Raw genomic sequence first — 19,386 nt, forward strand, 5'->3', positions numbered from 1 at the left:
CCATCTGCTCCACTGGCTTTATTCCAACCCAGGCTCACATTTAAGGTATGTCCCATCTTCCAAGTCATTCTGAAAGATCTTGGCTATCAAAGATTCCCACAAAGTCCTCAGATGCTCTACAGCTGGGATGTGTACCCCTCAGCCAGCACTGCGGGATTTTCATAGTCTCTGTTGATATCTGCCAACTGCTGAAATACTTCCCAGAATCAAATTATTGTGCTAAGGGGAACAAACCAATAGCGGGTAATAGGTAGATGGTAAATGTGAAGGTTGCTGGATGGTTAACAGGGAACAGTTCAACATGGATTTTTCTGTTGACACTTTCATCCCAATTCTCCTACTATCCCCTAGCCTGCTACCGAGGATCTGGTAAAGTGTAGTGATATCCAAATAATATCATAGCTACTGAGCTCTTCCTTCCATTTGCTTCTTTATACATGCAAGTTGAAACCCCATTACCCATGGATGGTGCTCAAACCAGTTCCAAACTGACCAACATCAACGAGGTCACCAGAAATTTCTGAACTCACTATTTCAGGCTTCCTGCCTGCCTGCCTTCCACTTTATTCATCCACTCATGCACTCATCCACAAAATATTAATATTTTGTTGCATATTTCTATGTTCCAGACACTTGGTATGTATCTATGACTAAAAAAGATATGTCCCTTTCTTTGTGATGCCTGTTACAATAATTAAAAGCAGACAAATCATGAGGTCATCACACATTTTTGATAAGCGCTATGAAGGACCTTAATAAGGTGCAGTGATGGTGAATCTACTAGAAGAGGGTGAACCAAAAAGACCTCTCTGAAAGGCATGGCATTTCAGCCAAGACCCAAAGGATAAGAAAGATTCAAGCATGCAAAGAGTAGGGGGAAAGGCACACCAGGCAGAGGGAACAGAATGTGTGAAGGCTCAGAGGTGTGGAGGAGCTTTGATGACCTCAGGAGGAGGGAGGCCAATGAGGATGACGCAGAGCAAGTCAGGGAAAACTGATGTTGAAGAGGTGGGCACAGAGAGCTTTGCAGGCTAGGGAGAGTGAACGCTACTGTAAGTACAATGGGAAGAGATTTAAGTGGGGAAGACATGATCTGATTTATACCAACGTGTGAAAAATAGACTGAACTGGAGTAAAAGTGGAAAGGGAGGAACTATGTATGGCAGAAATTGCAAAATGCTTCTCAGTAGCCATTCTCTCCTTCTTTCCTCCTACGAAAACTCCCATTTTATTCTCGAGAGCAATGAGCCCAGGCAAAAACTGTATTTCTCGCTTCCCTTGTAGTTAGGCATGGCCACGTGTGATAACTTTGCCAAGTGAGACACACCTGGAAGTCCATGGGGGTCTTTGGCCGAGTGTTGCTTACTTGCTATGATGATGCAGCTCCTACCTCTCCCTCCTACTCTTTTTTTTTCCTTATGTGAGCTCAGCCTGGAATAAAAAGATGTGCTGGCAGGAGCAGCAGCAGTTGTCTTAGGCTACCCTCTAGGAAAAGCTAACAGCATCACAGAAACCTTGGCCCGACAGCCTTCAGCCATTGAACCAGTGCCAACAAACACCGACACCTGAATTTTTCTGTTGTGTGAAAAGGCAAAACTCCAATTGTTTAAGATACAATTTGGTAGAGTGGTCTGTATGCACAGGCAGACACTGTACCTGACAAACTAAGTGATTCCCATAGTCCAGGCAGCCTGGACTGGTGTCAGTTAAAAATGAAGAAAAGTGAGCCAAACTGGTGCGATTTTGGAGGTAGAAACAATGGGACTTCCTGATGGCCGACATGTGGGGTTCGGAGGTGGCAGATGGAGAGAGTAAAAATTACTCACGAGATTTTGGCCTGAGAATGTATTAAAATGGGAAGAGAAACCCAAAAGAGAAACAAGTTTGAAGACTAAAAGCAAGAATCTCATTTTTGATCTTTTCAAGTTGAGGTGCCTAACAGGTATCTATGACGTTAATTTCCACTCCTGTGGTTTCCCTAAGACCATATTCTCCTGTTCTGCTCCACCTCTTCCTCCACTCCTTCTCATGCGCTCAGGCATCAGGTGAGGGCCTTCAAGGACCTGCGATCTTCAGTGCTGCCCGAGGATGGATGCTCAATCCCAAGGTCCAGCGTTAGGAAGCCCATTACTGCTGCACGTCTCGACCTCATTTTCTAATTTGGCTTTTATGAGTAATAAAAAGCTGATATTCGGATTCCCGCACACTATACTTTTTTTGTCTATCTCTCAGGTACTTCAAGGGTGGGCTGACGTACACCTGCATAATGAAAGCTAGGCACGTTGCATTCTTTCAGCCATATTATAGGGGTCTCATTTTAACAGGTGACTCTTTCAGTAGTTCTTGCCAAAGAAACCTAAACTTCCCCCTTTTAACCCATGGCTGCCCTCTTATCTCCAGTGTTAGAGCCAAGGGTTGAGTCTTCCCTGCCAGGTGCAAATGTAAACTGCATGGGAAAAAGAATTTATTTTGCTAGTGAGCAAAAGGTAAATAGACAGTAATCACTCCACTGTTCAGGCATGTGGTTTCTTTTTTTTTTTTTTTTTCTTTTTCGTGACCGGCACTCAGCCAGTGAGTGCACCGGCCATTCCTATGTAGGATCCGAACCCGCGGCCGCTGGGAGCGTCGCCGCGCTCCCAGCGCCGCACCCTCCCGAGTGCGCCACAGGCTCGGCCCAGGCATGTGGTTTCTTGCCATAGCTTTAGAGGAATGGCATTATTAGAATTGTTGTGTCTTGCCCTCCCTCCCTTTTCTCTACTACCCATTTACCCATACCTTTCCTTTATCCATTAATCTGTTCTTTCCTTCTTCCTTCAAAAGTTGGTGTTAATATTATTTTTCTTTGTTCTATCTCTAATAACCCTACCTTTAGAATTGCTGGACATACACAGTTGGATAAAGGGTCACTCTTCAAGGCTGGTGAATCTAGGTAAGGTGGTCTCATATCAGTCTGCATGAGATAGAGCAGTGCTATTTTTCCTATTCCTTTTCTTTAATGACAGAATGTCTCATACTGGTTATCAGGCCACTCAGAGTTAATGTCTGGGACTTCATTACATGATATTCTATGCTTCTACAAAAACTACCTTGACAACAAAGTCATATGAGACACTTTTACATTTAAGACCCTGTGTTTTCTTGCCCTTCTTTCATCTCATCCCAAGAGATCCATTATCCCTTAGGGTTACACTGATGAAAGAGGTGATAGGCATTTTGGCACATTATATCACTAAAAACAGTACTCATCCTCAGAATGAATATGCAAATTGCATATATTGCTATCGCGTGCAGGCCCCTGCACCTGGTATGGAATGGAGCATAGCATTGTTACAGTGTCATTCAATGGCTTTTACCAAGCAAGAGAACATTGGCAGCTGTGATGCATTATGCTGCCATGACGTTAACTACAGACACAGATAGAGAGCCCATAAAAAAAATATACGCCCTTTTTTTGAATAGAGCCCTGGGTAATTACCCTGACTATTGTTCCATGAGAAAGCTCCATTTATACCCCCTTCATCAATTTAGGATCCAGACATGAAAAATCACTGGCATTAAGTAGTTAAGGCAATTTACTTTCCAAATGAAGAAAGGACAAAAATCTCTACTCCTGAGTTGCCCGTGTTGACAGCCAAAGCTCACCTCAGATAATGGATCCTGAGGAGGAGTTTTTCTGACAGTACCTTCTTCCTAAACAGAGCCCAGGACAATGTGCTCGGGGTCTGCTGTCTACTGTCAGCACTAGGACGCATGGGTCTGTGTGGCTGCCCTGTAGGTGTGCTGTGTGTTGTGGAGGGGCCATCAGGCACAGAGGCGTCTGGCTGCCCTGCCCTGGTGGCCAGACCTGGTATTCTGAGGAAAAGCTACAGAAACGTTGCTCACCTTGAGAAGTAAGCTCAGGGCAGGGTCCGTGTTCCTCCAAGTTGCCACAGAACATGAAATAGGTTATGAGGTTTGCCATTCAATATGGAGTAAAATGGGAGATTATTGAACTACTTACCCCCAAATGAAAAAAAATAAAATAAAATTGAATGAAAAAGAAAAGGCAAAAATCACAAGAAAAGACATGGCCCCCCAAGTTTTACTTACATTGAGTGAGGATCCCAGTTAAGGCATTTTTAAAATTCTCCTTGGCTTCCTCCATCTCCTGCTCGTGGGTGGCTTTCTCATTCATCAGCCGGCGGACGTGGCTGTTAGCCGACTGCACCATGGAATAGAACTGGTTTGCAGAACGCCGGTTCACTTCCCCTCGTTCAATCCAGGAAAGCAGCACTGTGATAGCCTCTGAAAACTTGCTATCATCTGGAAATGGAAGACCACCAAGTCAAGTCAAGCCAAGGCTGAAAAAATATACTTTATTCTGGTTCCTTTTAAAAGACAGAGCATGGTCCGTCCTAATGGATATATTTTCAGAACTAGACAGATAAGATGTCCTGAGACTAAATGCTTTGCCATCACTTAACTTCTCTTTTCTTACCTGACTCCACTGCACTGTAGGACCAGCCAGGAGGTTCACATCTTCACCGACCAACTCAGTGGGCTCAATTTTTTTCTGGGCATTCTTAGTAACAGGGTACAGCCTCATTCTTCCACCAAACCTTGATTCTTTTTTCTTAAGATTGACTTGAAACACTGTTATTAACCTGTTTGGCCCCACTTCATTTCTTTATTTCTTTATCAGAAATATTAGACAGCAATACCAGTTTTCTGACTTGCATAATCAGCTGAGTTAGGGTCAAAATGTGGACAGATTAAATTGCTATAAAACTGATTGTAATGCAATATATTGTTCATAAAGCAGGTAGAAGGGATAAGTCAAATTCTTGTTCCACTTTAGTTCAAAACTAATTTTAGGGTTAGTATAACATTTAATTAGGCTGAAAAATAGAGTATTTCTTTGTTTTCCACAAAAGAGGACATGTTCCCTGAGATGGTCAGTGCCTGGGAAAGCCCATTTAAACCTGGTTTGACATGTGTGTTTGGTGGTGGTGGGAGGTATGAGAAGTGGGGAATGAGGTTCTACCCGTACATAAATGATAAAGTTTATTTCAAAGAAAACAAATAGATTTGCCTGTTTTTGAATGGTTACTGAAACAAATGGTGTTGTATATATAGCTTGGAGATGGAGGAAAAGCAAGTTTGAAGGTGATTAAGTTAATTATAACTGGAAGTTGTGTGTCAGTTACTACAACATTAATTGATCCTATTTCTGCTGAAGGCTGATTGCATATTTTCCAGGCCAGCTTGAGGGGAGAAGGCTTTCATTTGTATTTTTCTACCCCTGGAAAATGTGATGTAGGAAAAATATCCTACTTTCTTTCAAGTAACCTAGGTAGACCGAATTCTAAAAATCCAGAGCGAAATTAGATGGGAAGATTCAGATTCTTACCTTATTCACTGAATGCCAACCATGTGCCAGGCACTATGTCCTCCACTGGAGGAGTATCAGAGACATCCTTAAGCATTGTTCACATATACAAACACATATACACTCCACATGAACAGAGGGTGATTCTTGTTTGAAGAAATTTTATTTTATTCACTAGATTTTTTAAAATCAACCACTGGGTTGTTATTAGTATCCCATTTGCAGAGTGCTTTGTAAATTCTGTAGGGTACTACACAAATATGTTTAGTACCTTTCCTACCAAAGACCTCCTAGACCAGGGCACAACTTCCTCAGTGCAGCTGTTGCTTGCCAGGAAGCATGTGCACTGAACGAAGTCAGACAGGACACAGCCTGACTGAGGGCCACGTGGAGTGTGCTCTATCCTCTCCAGGACAGAAAGTAGCTATTATGGATGTGCTGTTGATAAGTCACAACTCTAGGCCCTCTCTCACTGTGACAGTGGCCTTCTGGGCTTGGGGATCGAAGCTTTCTTCTGAGCAAAACTGCCACCTCTGCCCTTACACTTTAACCAGATGAGATGATTGGCCTGGGCATAGCCACAGAACACCCTGAAAGTGAAAGATTCAAGATTCTTTGAAAATCTCAACCTACAGGCACAGAGCACACTTACTCTGTATCATCACTGGCTTGTACCATTTTGTTAAGTCTGCAATTTCAGTCTAAGTTCAACCCTCAGTGAACTCTAGCTGCAGTGGTTTCGTATCTCATTTCATGGACCAAAGTGGCTTGTATAAAATAAAATCCATCATACAACTTAACATTACGTTCCGCCCATGGAGAGGCCCATAATTTAGCATTATGTTTGTGAGAGGCCCACTGCGACTATTACAGTCGGAATGAATTTTGCCTCCTTCCACACTTGCTTCCTCTCTCCCTGCCAATACATGTTAGGAGAATGGACCTCTGGACAGACAGCAGAAATAAATTGAATGCTTATAAGAAATCTCTTTTTTTTCCTCTTAAAAAATAACAACAAAAAAGAGAACATTGACTTCATGTACTATTTTTCCCCTACGCTGTGACTTTTGTCTCTACGTAACACAGAGAAACAATTTTTGTTACAGAGCTCACGAGCAGAGAGAGCAGCACTGTCATCTCTCCCTCACACACTGGTAGTTCTTCCTTCTCTTGCTCCTTGTCTCTCAGTTCATAAATATGCTAATTTACTGTCAGGAAGAACACACTTAAATTTTAAAAAACATATGTTTGCTTAAATGGTCTGAAAACTGCATTTTATTGACCTTTGCTCCTAGACCAGGAGCATATGTCCACCAGCAGATTATAGTCAATTAATAGTTTTTCGTAAGAGGAAACAACATCCTTAAGATTAAGCAATTGAAAACTGTTTAAAAAGTGAGCAGCCAAGAGATTTTCTAATATTTTCACAAGTAGTAGGAGGCAGAATTCCATTAGCTTAAAAGGAGTATATAGTGTTGAAAATTCCCAATTTCATCTTCATTTCTGAACTTTCTGAAACTGGTAGGCTAATGTATGATTGATGTACTGACATTCAAATTAAATTTAAGAAACATTGGTTAAAGCATGGTTGGTCACTGTAGTCAATATTTGTTGCCATTAAAAAGTGACTTTAATTTATTTCAATTAAGACTAAGCAACTAATTCCCTCTGGATAGCTACAGGAGCATATTGGGAGTGGTCACTTTCAATACCCAAGTGTAAATTCAATTTTGTATTCAGTGAAAAGATCACTGAGAAAGCAGAAAACAATATAAACTAATTTAAATAAGATTTAGATTGCAGCATTATTAAAACTATTCATGTGGAAAGAAATTAACACTGCTCATAAAAATCATATCAAAGATGCACTTATAAAAAATTCCAAATACCTTCTGTGAACACGCTTAGGCATAACTCTGAACATCGGTGCTGTTTAGAAACTAGAATGTGCAGATATGCTTTTTCCACAATAAGAATAGGGAAAATTGGTATATTATGGAGTGAATGCGGGCCATTTGCTCCTTAAAAATTGCCCAATGTTTTCTAATCAGGGTCTTCACAATGTCACACGGGGGTTACTACAAATGTTTGCTGGCTAGTCTCCCTCCCTGATCTTTTTTCCCTTCTATCTGTCTCCCATTCCTTTGACATCCCCCTTTGTTAAACACCGTGGCCATGCCTCTGTGCTTTGGCACACGCATGTGCTCATCTGAGGGGCCCTCATACTCCTGGCCTCCTGGCCAGCTGTTATACTTCCCTCAGGATTCAGATTTAAGTACCCTCTCATAAAGGAACCTTTTCTGCCCCCCTACAATGCATTACGTGTCTCTTTGTTATGTCCCCACAACTCTCCATGTACCCTACTATTACGGCATTAGTCATTCTGTATGGCAATTGTTGGCTTACAGATTTGTCTCCAGTTTTGAGAGGCTAATATTAGAATAAAACTTCCCAAACACTTCAATCTTCTGGTCACTCTTTTTTCCTTTTGTAATATATATTTTGTTACACTCTTTCTAACAGATTTGTAGTGATTAGTACTAGAAAGCTTCAAATTTAGTGGTTAAAAGTTGGGAAGCATCATAGTTGATAATAAATATTTTAGTTTCATATTAAGGAGTATCTCACATATGCCATTGTCTACCAGAGATAAACGTTCCCCCGGCCCTTACGCTGGCTGCTACCTTTATCCTTCAGGCCTCTAAGGTCATCACTACTGGCAATGAAAGTTAAGAATGATAATCCCACAGAAGCAGAGCCTTCAGCAGTAAAGCTCAACCCAGTTTATCAAGTAACTCAAAAATATTTTTGAAAGCATTCCAGGAAGGCAATAACAGTTGCTCAGCTTTGTGAGGCATAAATAGAATTATAATGATTATCTATCATCCCTCAATGTCACCACCTGAATCTACGCCCATCTCATTCCATCTCTGGTTATTTTAGACTTTGTCAACCTCCCTCCCTCTCTTCCATGTTTCTTGAACACTTGGCACATAGTGGGCATTTTAAAAATAGCATATAGGATAAATCTTTGCTATACAAAGATCACAGGCATGAGCATCATTGGCAGCTTGTTAAAAGTTCAGACTCAGCCTTATTCAAAACTCCTGACTCAGAATCTGCATTTTACTCCAGGTGATTTTCATGTACAATGAAATTTGAGAAGCTCTAGAAGAAATGACTCAACAAGAGTCAGATAAACTGGTTAGGAGCTAATCTAAGAGATAATAAAAACCTAAAATGGAAAATATGAGAGTCCTTCAAAAAGTTTGTGGAAAAATAGAATTAAATGATAATATGAATCTTTCCACGAACTTTGAAGTACCGTTGTAGCAGCCAAGATAGTGGAGAATATCAAAAGGAACTGATGTGCTTCTTATGAGCTTTATGAGTCCCAGTCCCTAAACTCCCCATCACCAATTAAAGAATAGCGGTACACTTACGCAGGGGGAAGAAGTGTCCAAGACTTGGAAATGGGCACAGAGATTACTGCAGATCCTTTCAACGAAATGCTGGGCAGGACTAGAAGCACCCCCCTGCCCCACTCCCGTTTTCTGATTTTATAGGGGTATGAACCTTTAATTGTCTTTGACTTGGCTATTTTACAACTCTGTAGGGATAGAACATAAATTGTGGAAAACTGATAACAATGCAAATAATTCCTCTCTGAAACAATGCAAGTGAATTTTGTTCAGTGGAAAATTTAAATCTCTATAAGGCAAATTCTTTGAACCAGTTTTAACATCTTTCTGGTTCCCTCACTAATTAATGAGAAATAAAACCATTGGCAGATGTTCATTTTATGTTTGTAAGACACTCATGATTTTACTGCCATAGTATCCTATAACAACCACTGAACTGCTGTACATTCCTCAGAAGCAGGGCCCATGCTATATAGTCAGATCTGAAGCACCAGGGCATGGCACAGAGTAGTGGGCACTTGGTGAATTTTAATCAAACTAATATGTAGATAATGATGGGGAAAAGGAACCAAATTGGTAAGCAGTTTTTTTCTCCCCCTTTGTGTGCACAGGGAGCTCCAGCCCCGAATTTCAGAACAATAGATGGGATAAAAGCCAGGCCATGAACACTGAATGTGAAACTTAGGTGGGCTGTAGTATCCTTATTTATGGCTGGGTCTATAAAGGAACAACAGGAGATTCCATGTTTGAACAGAAAGAGCAAAGAAAAGGGGGGACATTCTATAACACTTTTCTTTCCAAAGAAATGGGGACATACACACATGTATGCACACATGCACACACTGAACAGTGTGTTTAGACAGTTATCACTAATTTCTGGCTTCCATGCTAGCTGAAAATTGCTCAGTGTACAGTCACATACTGATCTAAGCAGACTGGGAATCCCAGGATGGTCAAAGCATTGCTGCTACCACATTCCCAAAATTTCACTGTGTGTCCCTCAACAAGTCTCTATTTTCTGGCTGCTCAAACCTTGCATTAATTAACCAAATCACAGCATAAAAAGCTACACAAATGGTTAATGTACCCCTCTGCCCCCAACACACACGCACCCAATCACCCCAACTATTTAGTATTTGTAAGAGTGAGAAAATTAAGAAGGTAATATGAAAATGAACTGATTATTCCTGCTTCGAGGTCAAGCTAAATGTTACTAAATAAAATAGCTTATCTTGCCTCTGTGAAGGTCAATAACACCTAAGGAAGTGATCCTCAAACAGGCTCCCATGCTTCATATTTCCCTTGCCCTAAGAAGGAAGCCTGGCTTTTAGCTGATGGAACATCCACTTGGCTCAAAGCATTATTGATTCTGACTTTCATGGAACCATAAATATTGATGACCATCTCAGCAAAATGCCGGTACGACTTCTACCCCTTCCTCCATCTGGCAGGCTAACACTGGGCCATTCTATATGCAAATCAGAGTCTAGTCCTCTGGAAATTATGAACGCCAATCCCAGCAAGACTGAATTCTTGATGACACATCAGGGAATTCCAAGGACACTGCCTGCAAAGCTTTGTCAGAACTTCACCTGATGCAGAGAGAAACTCTTCATTTGATCACATAAATTTTTATTATGTGAAGCTTTCCAAAGGGGGAAAAAGTACCCAAAAACTTTTAAATGCTCTTGCCAGGAGAAACCCCCAGTGAATTAGGATATAATCCTTCCTCAATGTCTAATCAATCTCTTCCTTCCACAGTCCAAACACATGGTTCCTCCAAGGGTGGATGGTTTGTGTTACATACACTGAAATTCATTATCTCATCTGCCTGGTGCCACTGTTTCCAATAAAGTGTAATTATGGTGTTATTGAGCTCCTTCTCACTTTCTCAAAGCCATGCTATAAACTTTGGGTCTGTGAGCAGTTACTTCCCAGTCAGTCTTCATTAAGTCGAATTGTCTCAGAACAATGTCTATTTAACCAGCAGGGTCCCCATTAATTTTCTTTTTCAGAATTCGTATTAAAGGAACAGACACTGGGTGACTCCATGCCTCAGACACTACATAATTAGAACTTAGTGTTTCCTTTGGCTTCAGAAGGCTAAGAAGCCAGTGATGGGGTAAACTTGTTCCCTCCCTCACCCACCCACCACTGCCCAGTTGCGTTGGCTATCTCTCCTGGGATAGCACCTTGAATTTTCCACTTACATTAGTGGAATTATTACATATATTATTCAAATAGTGCACTATGCCAAGTGCAGGGTGATTTGTTATTTCCTCTCTCACTTTCAGAAACCTAAACTCTGTGAGGCAGGGGCTTGCATGCTGTTTTCTTTCTCCCCAGTGCCTAGCACAGTGCCAGGCATCTGATACAATGTTTGGCAAGTACTTGCTGAGTGACTGAAATGACAACTCAGCACACATCACTTCCCTACACTTCCAGTCATGCCCAGTAGCACTTCTGGCCAGACATGTAACATGCTCATAGATCCAAAGAGATGAAAAGAGAGAAAGGAATTAATCTACTGAGCACCTACCCTGTGCACAGTCTTAGACTGGACAGAACATGGAGGGCCTAGTGGGTCACAGAAAAGACTTGGCTTGGGCAGATTTTGCTGAATAAAACTGATTTTCAAAAAGAAAATTGTAAGAATAAACAATCATGATGTAAAATGGAGAAAAAAATGTCTGTAATAAACCTAAGATAGCAAGATTTCTCAGGAGAGAAGAAAAATAAAATCCAATTAAATATTTTCAGATTGCATTTCCATTTCCTTTCTGACACAGGTTTCTTTACTTTAGGTCTTGACTGTATTTTATATCCTCACATCAATGAAATCATCTTCAGGGAAACAGTTTCCTTGGCTGTTCCTGTCTGGTTTTGCAGCGTTATAAGGAGCATGGAGTGGATTTCCTCTCTGAAGCAGCCAATTTCCTAAGCAATTAAATGCTGTTTATATTCCAAACTCTGTGCTTGGGTTGAAATCGTCAAACTTGAGATTACCTGACTCTTGCCTAAGATGTATTCCCAGCTAGTTCATTCTACTGTAACAGCCATCTATTAAAATTTCCAATCTGTTCTCTCCTCAAGGGATCACACAGTACTTGGCAAAGGTACAGCTTCTGAATTCTGCAAATTATACTCATCTATATAAATATATATTTTTGAAATGGCAAGCCTTGCAAATTACTTTACCAAATTGACATCCCAATCTGCTATCCTCTAAAAGGAGAGGCAAATGCCATGTACCTCATACATGCACAGACACTTCTGTGCTGATTTCACAGAAATAACATAATACAAATGCCAAACTTTCATGAAATTCCTCCACAAGGTCACAGAACCAATACAGTTTAGATTATATAGATTGTAAGCTGATACCATGCAATGTACTGAATATTAAAGAAAAAAATATTTATTCCAATGAACATTCCTGGTTGAGAACATTGCTCTTCCTCATTCTGGCCATTCTTTACGGTTTCTAGGCTGAATGGAAAAGTGAGATGATGTCTGCATTTGCATTGCATATGCTTCTTATTAAAGGGACAGCTATGGCCTAGGTATTGACATCTGTGAGACATGTCTTCTCAGAACAGCAGCCTGTGAATCAAAAGCCTCAGCAAGAAGCACTCTGTGGTTACAACAGGGCACGTCAGTGGCAATGGCAGCTGAGAAGAGATTCCCAAGTCCCAGACAGGCAATAAGAGCCGGAAGTACAGGCTTTTTTTTTTTTTTTTTTAAACGTGCAGAATGTCAACTTCCTATCTCTCTAAGATAGGTGTTGGGCAGCTTTTCATACATTCCCTTTAGTGAAAACATCCAACTCACTTAACACGCTGCCAGCAATACACCAGCTATGCTCTAAAACACTTGAAGGATCAGTCACATTCCTCCTCTCATCAGAAATATGTAATAGCTTCTCCACTCTTTTAGAATAAAACCCAAATATACCAACAGCCTTCAGGGCTCCACCATCTGGACTGCGTTTCTAGCTTCACCTTGCTCTATAAATGCAGCTCCTGTGCCGAATTCCCCTTTGCTTCTATGTGTCTTTATTCCTAGGGTTCCAGCCTCTGTCTAGAATGCCTTTCTGCCTGTTTTTCTCCTGGGAAAAAAATCTTGTCCATCCTGCAAAGTCCAAATTACACCTCCTTTGTGAAGACTTTGTTGACACCCCCCAACATTATTTGCACTCTCTCCTGAGTTCCCAAAGCATGTTGCACATACGTTGGTTGACAAACATGTCATTGGCTTGGTATCGCAGTTAATAGTTGACTTATAGACACCTACATGTGGCCAGCAACTGTGACCTATGTTCTCTCATTCAATCCTGACAATGTCCAATGACCTGAGGAGGGCCCAATCATCACTTGCCTATAAAACGCCTAGATACTGCTCAGCTCTCACAACTTTGGTCAGTATTAGAACAGAATTCGCACACACCCATCACCCTAACTACAAAATCCAGACTCATCTGAGTCACCACTGTAGTTCACTGGGGCAGGTATTAACGCCTCCATGTGTCTTTATATCCCACAGCATCAAGCATGGAAGAGGGGCTCAGCAAACATTAGAGGAAATGGAATATGCTCTCTTCTATTGCTAATTATCTTGGAGGTATTAGAAGTGTCGCTTTCAACTCCATCTCTGAAGACAGGTGTATTCGTCCATTTTTGTTGCTTATAACAGAATACCTGAAACTAGGTAATTTATAAAGAAACAGAATTTATTTCTTACAGTTTCAGACACTGAGAAGTCCAAAGTTCAGGGAACACGTCTAATGAGGGCCTCCTTCCTGTGGGATGACTCTCCATAGCAATGCAATATATCACATGGCAAGAATGGGCTGAGGAGGAGAGCTAACCACCTCACCTGCTCTCCTTATAAAGCCATCAGAACCATACCCATGACCACCCTTTAAACCATCAATGGATTAATCCATTCATGAGGGTACAGTCCTCACAATCTAATCACCTCTTAAAGGCCCCATCTTTCAATTACCATAATAGGATTTCCCACTTTCTTAACACTGTTAACAGTGGAGATTAAGTTTCTAATACATGAATTTTGGGGTAACATATCTGACCCATAGCAACAGAGATTCTGCTCTACGGTTCTCTTCTGTCCTTCTAGCAAGTGTCTGATATGTGGTAAGGCTTAAGAGTCTGGTGTCCACTTAGACCTTTTACCCTCCAAGCCCATGCCTGTGGACTCTGGCCTGGCTGGGTAAGCAGGTAAGCACTGCTTCAGGGGACAATGGCCCGCTTTTGGTTCAGTGCTGCCCACCCTCCTACCCCTCAGTCAGTGAGTTCTGTTAGGTGACAGTACACACACATTCATGGAGAACACAGGTGCAAGTGCTGGAAAGGGGCATGGCCCCGTCTCATCCCAAGCAGGACTACACAGCACGGGTGTCTGCTGCTTCCAGGTGACCCCCGCGTGCACATCCCACGAGACCAGGTGAAGGGATGAGAAACACACAGGGATTCGGCGTCCGGGGACCACATCATGCGGGGCCTCCTACCTTTCAGCTTGTCGGCCAGCAGCGCGGCCTCATGCTCCGAGTAGTGCATGATGGCCGGAGGCGAGGGTGGCCGCAGCCGGTCTTCCTCCAGCTTGCGCCGGTGCCGCTCCTCACGAGCGCGCATCCTCTGCCTGCATTCCCACTCATAGAAGTCGTCCCTGGCCTGGGCAAAGTCCACGTGAAGGCGGCCTGAATCCTTTTTGTCTGTGCTAGACCCTAACCGCATCCGGTAACCTGAAACCAATGGAAAGTCTGGTCACCTCATAAGGTCATGATGGCCACACGCTATGGTCTGGGCTCTAAGGTGCCTTAGGCAGGCGCTTGCTGATCTCTTTGCCCTCACTACGGACACCTTTCCCACAGGATGTGGGAAGCAGTTATGAATCTCCCCAGCAATCCTGAAGCTCTGCTAAGTTAAACCTATTACAGATTTGGGGATAACACATCTCCTGGAGGTGTCTCACAGAGTTGGTTACCCATCTCCTAAACCAGTGTAAACAACGCAACTAGGGGGCTTATCATGATCAACTCCCTCTTCTCTCTGGCTTCCAGGAAGCTCAGAATCAAATTTGGCATGTAGCATATTTTTCTCTAGCTTTTTATGGTCTTAATTTTATATTTCAATTTATTGTAACTCTATTGCATAAACGCTCTTAAATTCTAAAGAAAATTTAAGAGTGCTTATGAGTTAAAAAAAAAAAAGCACTTATGATATTTATAAAGATCTACAAAGTAAATTCCAGAGCACCTCACTCACAGGCTATTGCCTCATCCTCCTAGAAAATGCTGCTGCTCGGTTCTCTTTCTGCAGCTGCAAAAGCCACAATTACCAAGGCAATTTTGCAATGCTGTTTTATTTCCACTTATCCTCTGGGGCACGCAGGAGCACATTTTACCTTCAATCAAGAGGCCTCACTGCTGCTTTCCTCACAGCCCTGCAGCACCTCATCTGGCATGCAGCACCACACATATTGTCCACGCAATCTTTGAAGGCCACAGGAGCCCTGTGCAAGAGCCCAGAGCTAGACAAAAAAAAAGGGCCTGGAAATCTTTGGGGGATTTACCGTGAGCTACCCAACTTATAAAGATTATGAGCAGAAACTTGATCTGAGAAATCAACACAAGAAGAACTGAAACCAGCCAGCCAGCCTAACTTCAAATGACGAAGAGTTGACTTTGAGATTGCTCTTCAGTTTGGGGTACTCGGATTTTCAGATCATAAATTCAGGTCCCAGCAGGAACACAGCTGCCAGGGGCTGTGAGACGAGACAGCAAAATAAGTACTTTTGCTGTGTAGAGGCTTTGCAAATGAGATACAACTGTAAAATGCTAGGCTGCACTGTGCTGGTGTTCAAGATCTCATGGTAGATTTCAATGGATTAACTTAGCATTTTGGGTTAAAACTCAGCTGAACATCCCTATAGAGGCTGGCTTCTCCCTAGCAGGCCACTTTACACCTTTGAAAAGTTACAAATAAGATACAGATCTCACATTTGATTCCTGTGATGCCACTGAACCCTTTCCACTCCTAGATTTTCAACAGTGTTTTCTAAAAATGGGAAGACAAAACAACACCCATCAAAAACAAAAACATCCAATTACAGATGAGCAGAAACAACAGTAAAGCAAACTGCATCTTGGTTGTGGGCCACACAAACTTAACAAGTCAGCAGGCCATGGTGATGTATACCTCACAGCTGAGCAGGCAGGAACAGGCACTCTTAGGACTGGCCAGCTGTCCCAGTGGCCCAGCAACGTTCCCCTATACATGTCCAAAGAATCACTTTTCAAACATCTCTGGCTCCAGAAGCAACCTCACTTTCAGCAAAACATCATCATTAAAGCCTTAAAAGAGAAACTGATGAGGCTGAGTCTAAAATTAGCTTGGCCTTCAAATATGAACACAGTCCTAAAATTAAACAGGCCTTCCAGCTGGGCTTGAGCTTATAAGAGCGGCAGCCTGACTTCCTTCCTGCCCTCCAATTAATCAGCCTTTCAGATCTTCCCAAGACTGATGCTGCAGCCTCTGCAGGGTGGTGGAGGCAGAGCTGGAGACTGAGTGACTCCTCTGCACTCAGTCAAGGAGGCTGGAGGTGAGGCCATTGCTCTCTTCTCCCCTTGCCATAAAGCGGCAGACCAAGGAACATTCAGGGACTTGCTGAGAGAAGCAAGACCTGGGCCCTGTCTGGGAAAAGCAGAGGATCCAGGCATAAAGGAACGCCTTTCATATGCCTAAATTTGAGACCGTTCATATTTGTCAGTGTCTTATGGGATTTTTCTGATTGGGTGTAAACATTGGTGTTGCATTGGAGTTGGGACCTTTGATCTATTCTAACCCTCTCATTTGATCAAGTGGGGTAAAGTAACAGTCTTATGGGTAGAGCTGTGACTAGAATCTGGGTCCCCTGGGCAGGATTCCAGAGAAATGAGAATCAGTCCTTTATCATCATCAGGGTATTTGTGTTAAACACAACAATTTGCTGACCAGTTCCTATGTTGCAGGTGCCCTGCTAAGCACTTAATATTCATTATTTGATTTATTCATCCTAACAATCCTATGAGGTGGTACTGTTAATATCTCTATTTTGCAGATGAGATAACCTCAAACAGAGTTTACCTAGGCCAAGACATGTGAAACGCAGCGCCATGTTCTCAACAGAATATACTGTTCAACAGACTACTCAACAGTGGTCTAATTGCTGTTGTGTGTTGTAAAATGTCTTTACTCCATGTTTTGTATTTCATTTCCATTTTGGAATGCTTTCAGATTTCACATTTCACTTTTTAAGGTTTTATTGGAATAAGCGTTTTAAAGTTCTCCATATCACTATCTAGCTCAGGAAAGTATCTGCGGTATTGGAACAAGCTCAAGGCTTCCAGGGTTCACGCAGAATTTCATGGCAATAAAAGCCAACTGCAGAAATTAAGTAAAACCTGGCGGTAATGTTCAGATGGGTTTTTTGCCCCCCCCCCTATTTTCCCCCCACCTTCCCCCTTAGCTTTGCCTTAGAAATATGGAGGTGGTGTGCAGAGAGTGACAGGCTGAAAAATGCAGATGGAGAGTGTGAGGGAATAGCAATGAGTTGAATCTAAAAATATGTCCGTCTAAAGCCACATATCAATACCAGCCTCATAATTCTCAGATTGGCAAAAGCCTTGTGACAGACTCTATTCACTTGCTCCAACACCCACAGAGCGGAAGGCAGCGTTAGGCCTGATTTCAACATCTGTAAAAATCTCCTATTAAAACTGGCAACAAGAACAAGGATCATCGGGCAGGCTTAATGGACTACCAATGGGCAATAACACAGGGCCTTATCCTAGGGCTCATCAACTACTTTTCTGCAAGGAACTGATTTGGCTTCGGTGCTCTAGTGTCTAGAAATGAATCCACTTCTGAAAAACTGAAATTATTCTGAGAGAGTACTTTATTCCCCCAGAGGATTACATCCAATAATAATAATGGTCCTTAGTACTCATAATATTGCTTTTCATCTAATAAGCACTTGAGAACATTAATTAGAAACTCGATGGAATTCCTAAAGACTGGATGGTGGGAAACTGTTCCTGCAGCGAGGTACATTCAAAGACTTAACATCGAGTTTCTGGCAGCTAAGGAAAAAGGCAGAATTCCTCCTTTTCCAGCCCCAAACTATGAAGACTTTATTGTGCATTAAGGCAAAAGGGAATAAGCTCATATTAACATCACAAAACATAACAAAATGCCTAGAAAACCCCTTATGTAATGCAAAGTACCAGAAAGGTAAATGGCTTTATCAACCATGAATTCCTCCGCAAAGCGAATGTGACAAAAATTCTTCTTGCTTTTCCGAATTGCTGTAATATCCCCGCACTGCTCAAAGACTTCTTGAATAATTTCCTCAGTAGCATTTTCTGGTAATCCTCCAACAAACACAGTCTTACACCCAGGAGGTCGTTCTCTTGTGGAAGGAGGTGGAAGATCTAATAATCACAATAAAACAGAGTTTTGTCTTTTATTTACTTGCTCTTTTTTTCTGGTTCTTCCCGGCAAAAGTAAAGCTGAATGAGTGACTTTCTCCAGACTGAGCAACAAATGGTAAATTTCTATACCAACTGACATTATCCTTTTTTTTAAGTTCCTCTTCCTTCCTCCTCCCAACCTGTGCTTTCTGTGTTCATTTCCACACAGAGTGGCTCTGCTTGTCCGTGAACAAAGATAAAGCAAGTGTTAGCATAATTTCATTTCTCCTTCATAATACAGAAGCCCAGAAAATTGGGGCGGGGCGGGGGACGCTTCACAAAGTACAAAACATGATGAAATGACAACATGATGAAAAACCTCGGCTTGTTATCTCCTTTGTCTTGTTGCCAGATAAAGGAGCGGCCAGGCAGAACACAGGAAGCGTAACCTAAAAACGCACACACAATACTTACTTGGCTGTGAAACACCGTGCCTGAAAAAAACACTTTGTTATTATTCATATTTAAATGAGCAAACGATTAAATTTTAGGGAGGCTGTATAAAAAGATAAAATGTACACTGTCATAACATTTTACCTAGTTTATATGTAGATTACTAAAGTAATCTTCTGAAAAGTCCACTTAAAAAAGGCAACTCTGATTAATATGAATAAAAAAAAAAATCCTAGCTATTTAAGCTCATAAACTTAGTATCTGAGGCTAAATTAAAGAAAAAAAAAAAATCTGGCCCATTTACTTCATCAAATGTATGTTTCCTTCAAGCAAATGTAATTTGGTCCAGAAACTCTGAGATGTAGTCCCCACCAGCCCAGCCCCTAAAGTGTCAAATTAATTCAACTTTCCATCTAGCAAAACACATTACAATTTTTCCCCCACATTTGTGAAGATGGATGGAAGTGCTCACATATTTCACACTATGTTCTCCAGCAAATGCTAGACTTCATTGCGTGCAAAAAGATTCTTAACACTGGATATGTATCCCCAAAATCCCACGCACTGGCTTCACAGTATTGATTCAGTTTCTGGACAGACACATGGTCACATCTCTGCATATTTGTTCTATTCTACAGACAAAGCCCTTCTGTAGCATGGATCCCTGCTCTGGG

The 19,386-nt window shown here is 41.8% G+C and overlaps 1 protein-coding gene across 1 annotated transcript in view; it reads right to left on the reverse strand.

Annotated features, from left to right (window-relative positions):
- Window positions 1–19,386, reverse strand: part of ENOX1 (ecto-NOX disulfide-thiol exchanger 1) — a 186,975-nt gene that overhangs the window by 121,000 nt on the left and 46,589 nt on the right. The window contains exons 4-6 of the mRNA XM_063102878.1: window positions 18,074–18,280; window positions 14,318–14,551; window positions 4,090–4,302 (exon numbers count right to left, since the gene is read on the reverse strand). Coding sequence (XP_062958948.1) covers window positions 4,090–4,302; window positions 14,318–14,551; window positions 18,074–18,280 — 654 coding nt within the window. The remainder of the gene's footprint in view (window positions 1–4,089; window positions 4,303–14,317; window positions 14,552–18,073; window positions 18,281–19,386) is intronic.

The sequence above is a fragment of the Cynocephalus volans genome, chromosome 7 (genome assembly GCF_027409185.1).
Source record: "Cynocephalus volans isolate mCynVol1 chromosome 7, mCynVol1.pri, whole genome shotgun sequence".
NCBI classification, from domain to species: Eukaryota; Metazoa; Chordata; class Mammalia; order Dermoptera; family Cynocephalidae; genus Cynocephalus; species Cynocephalus volans.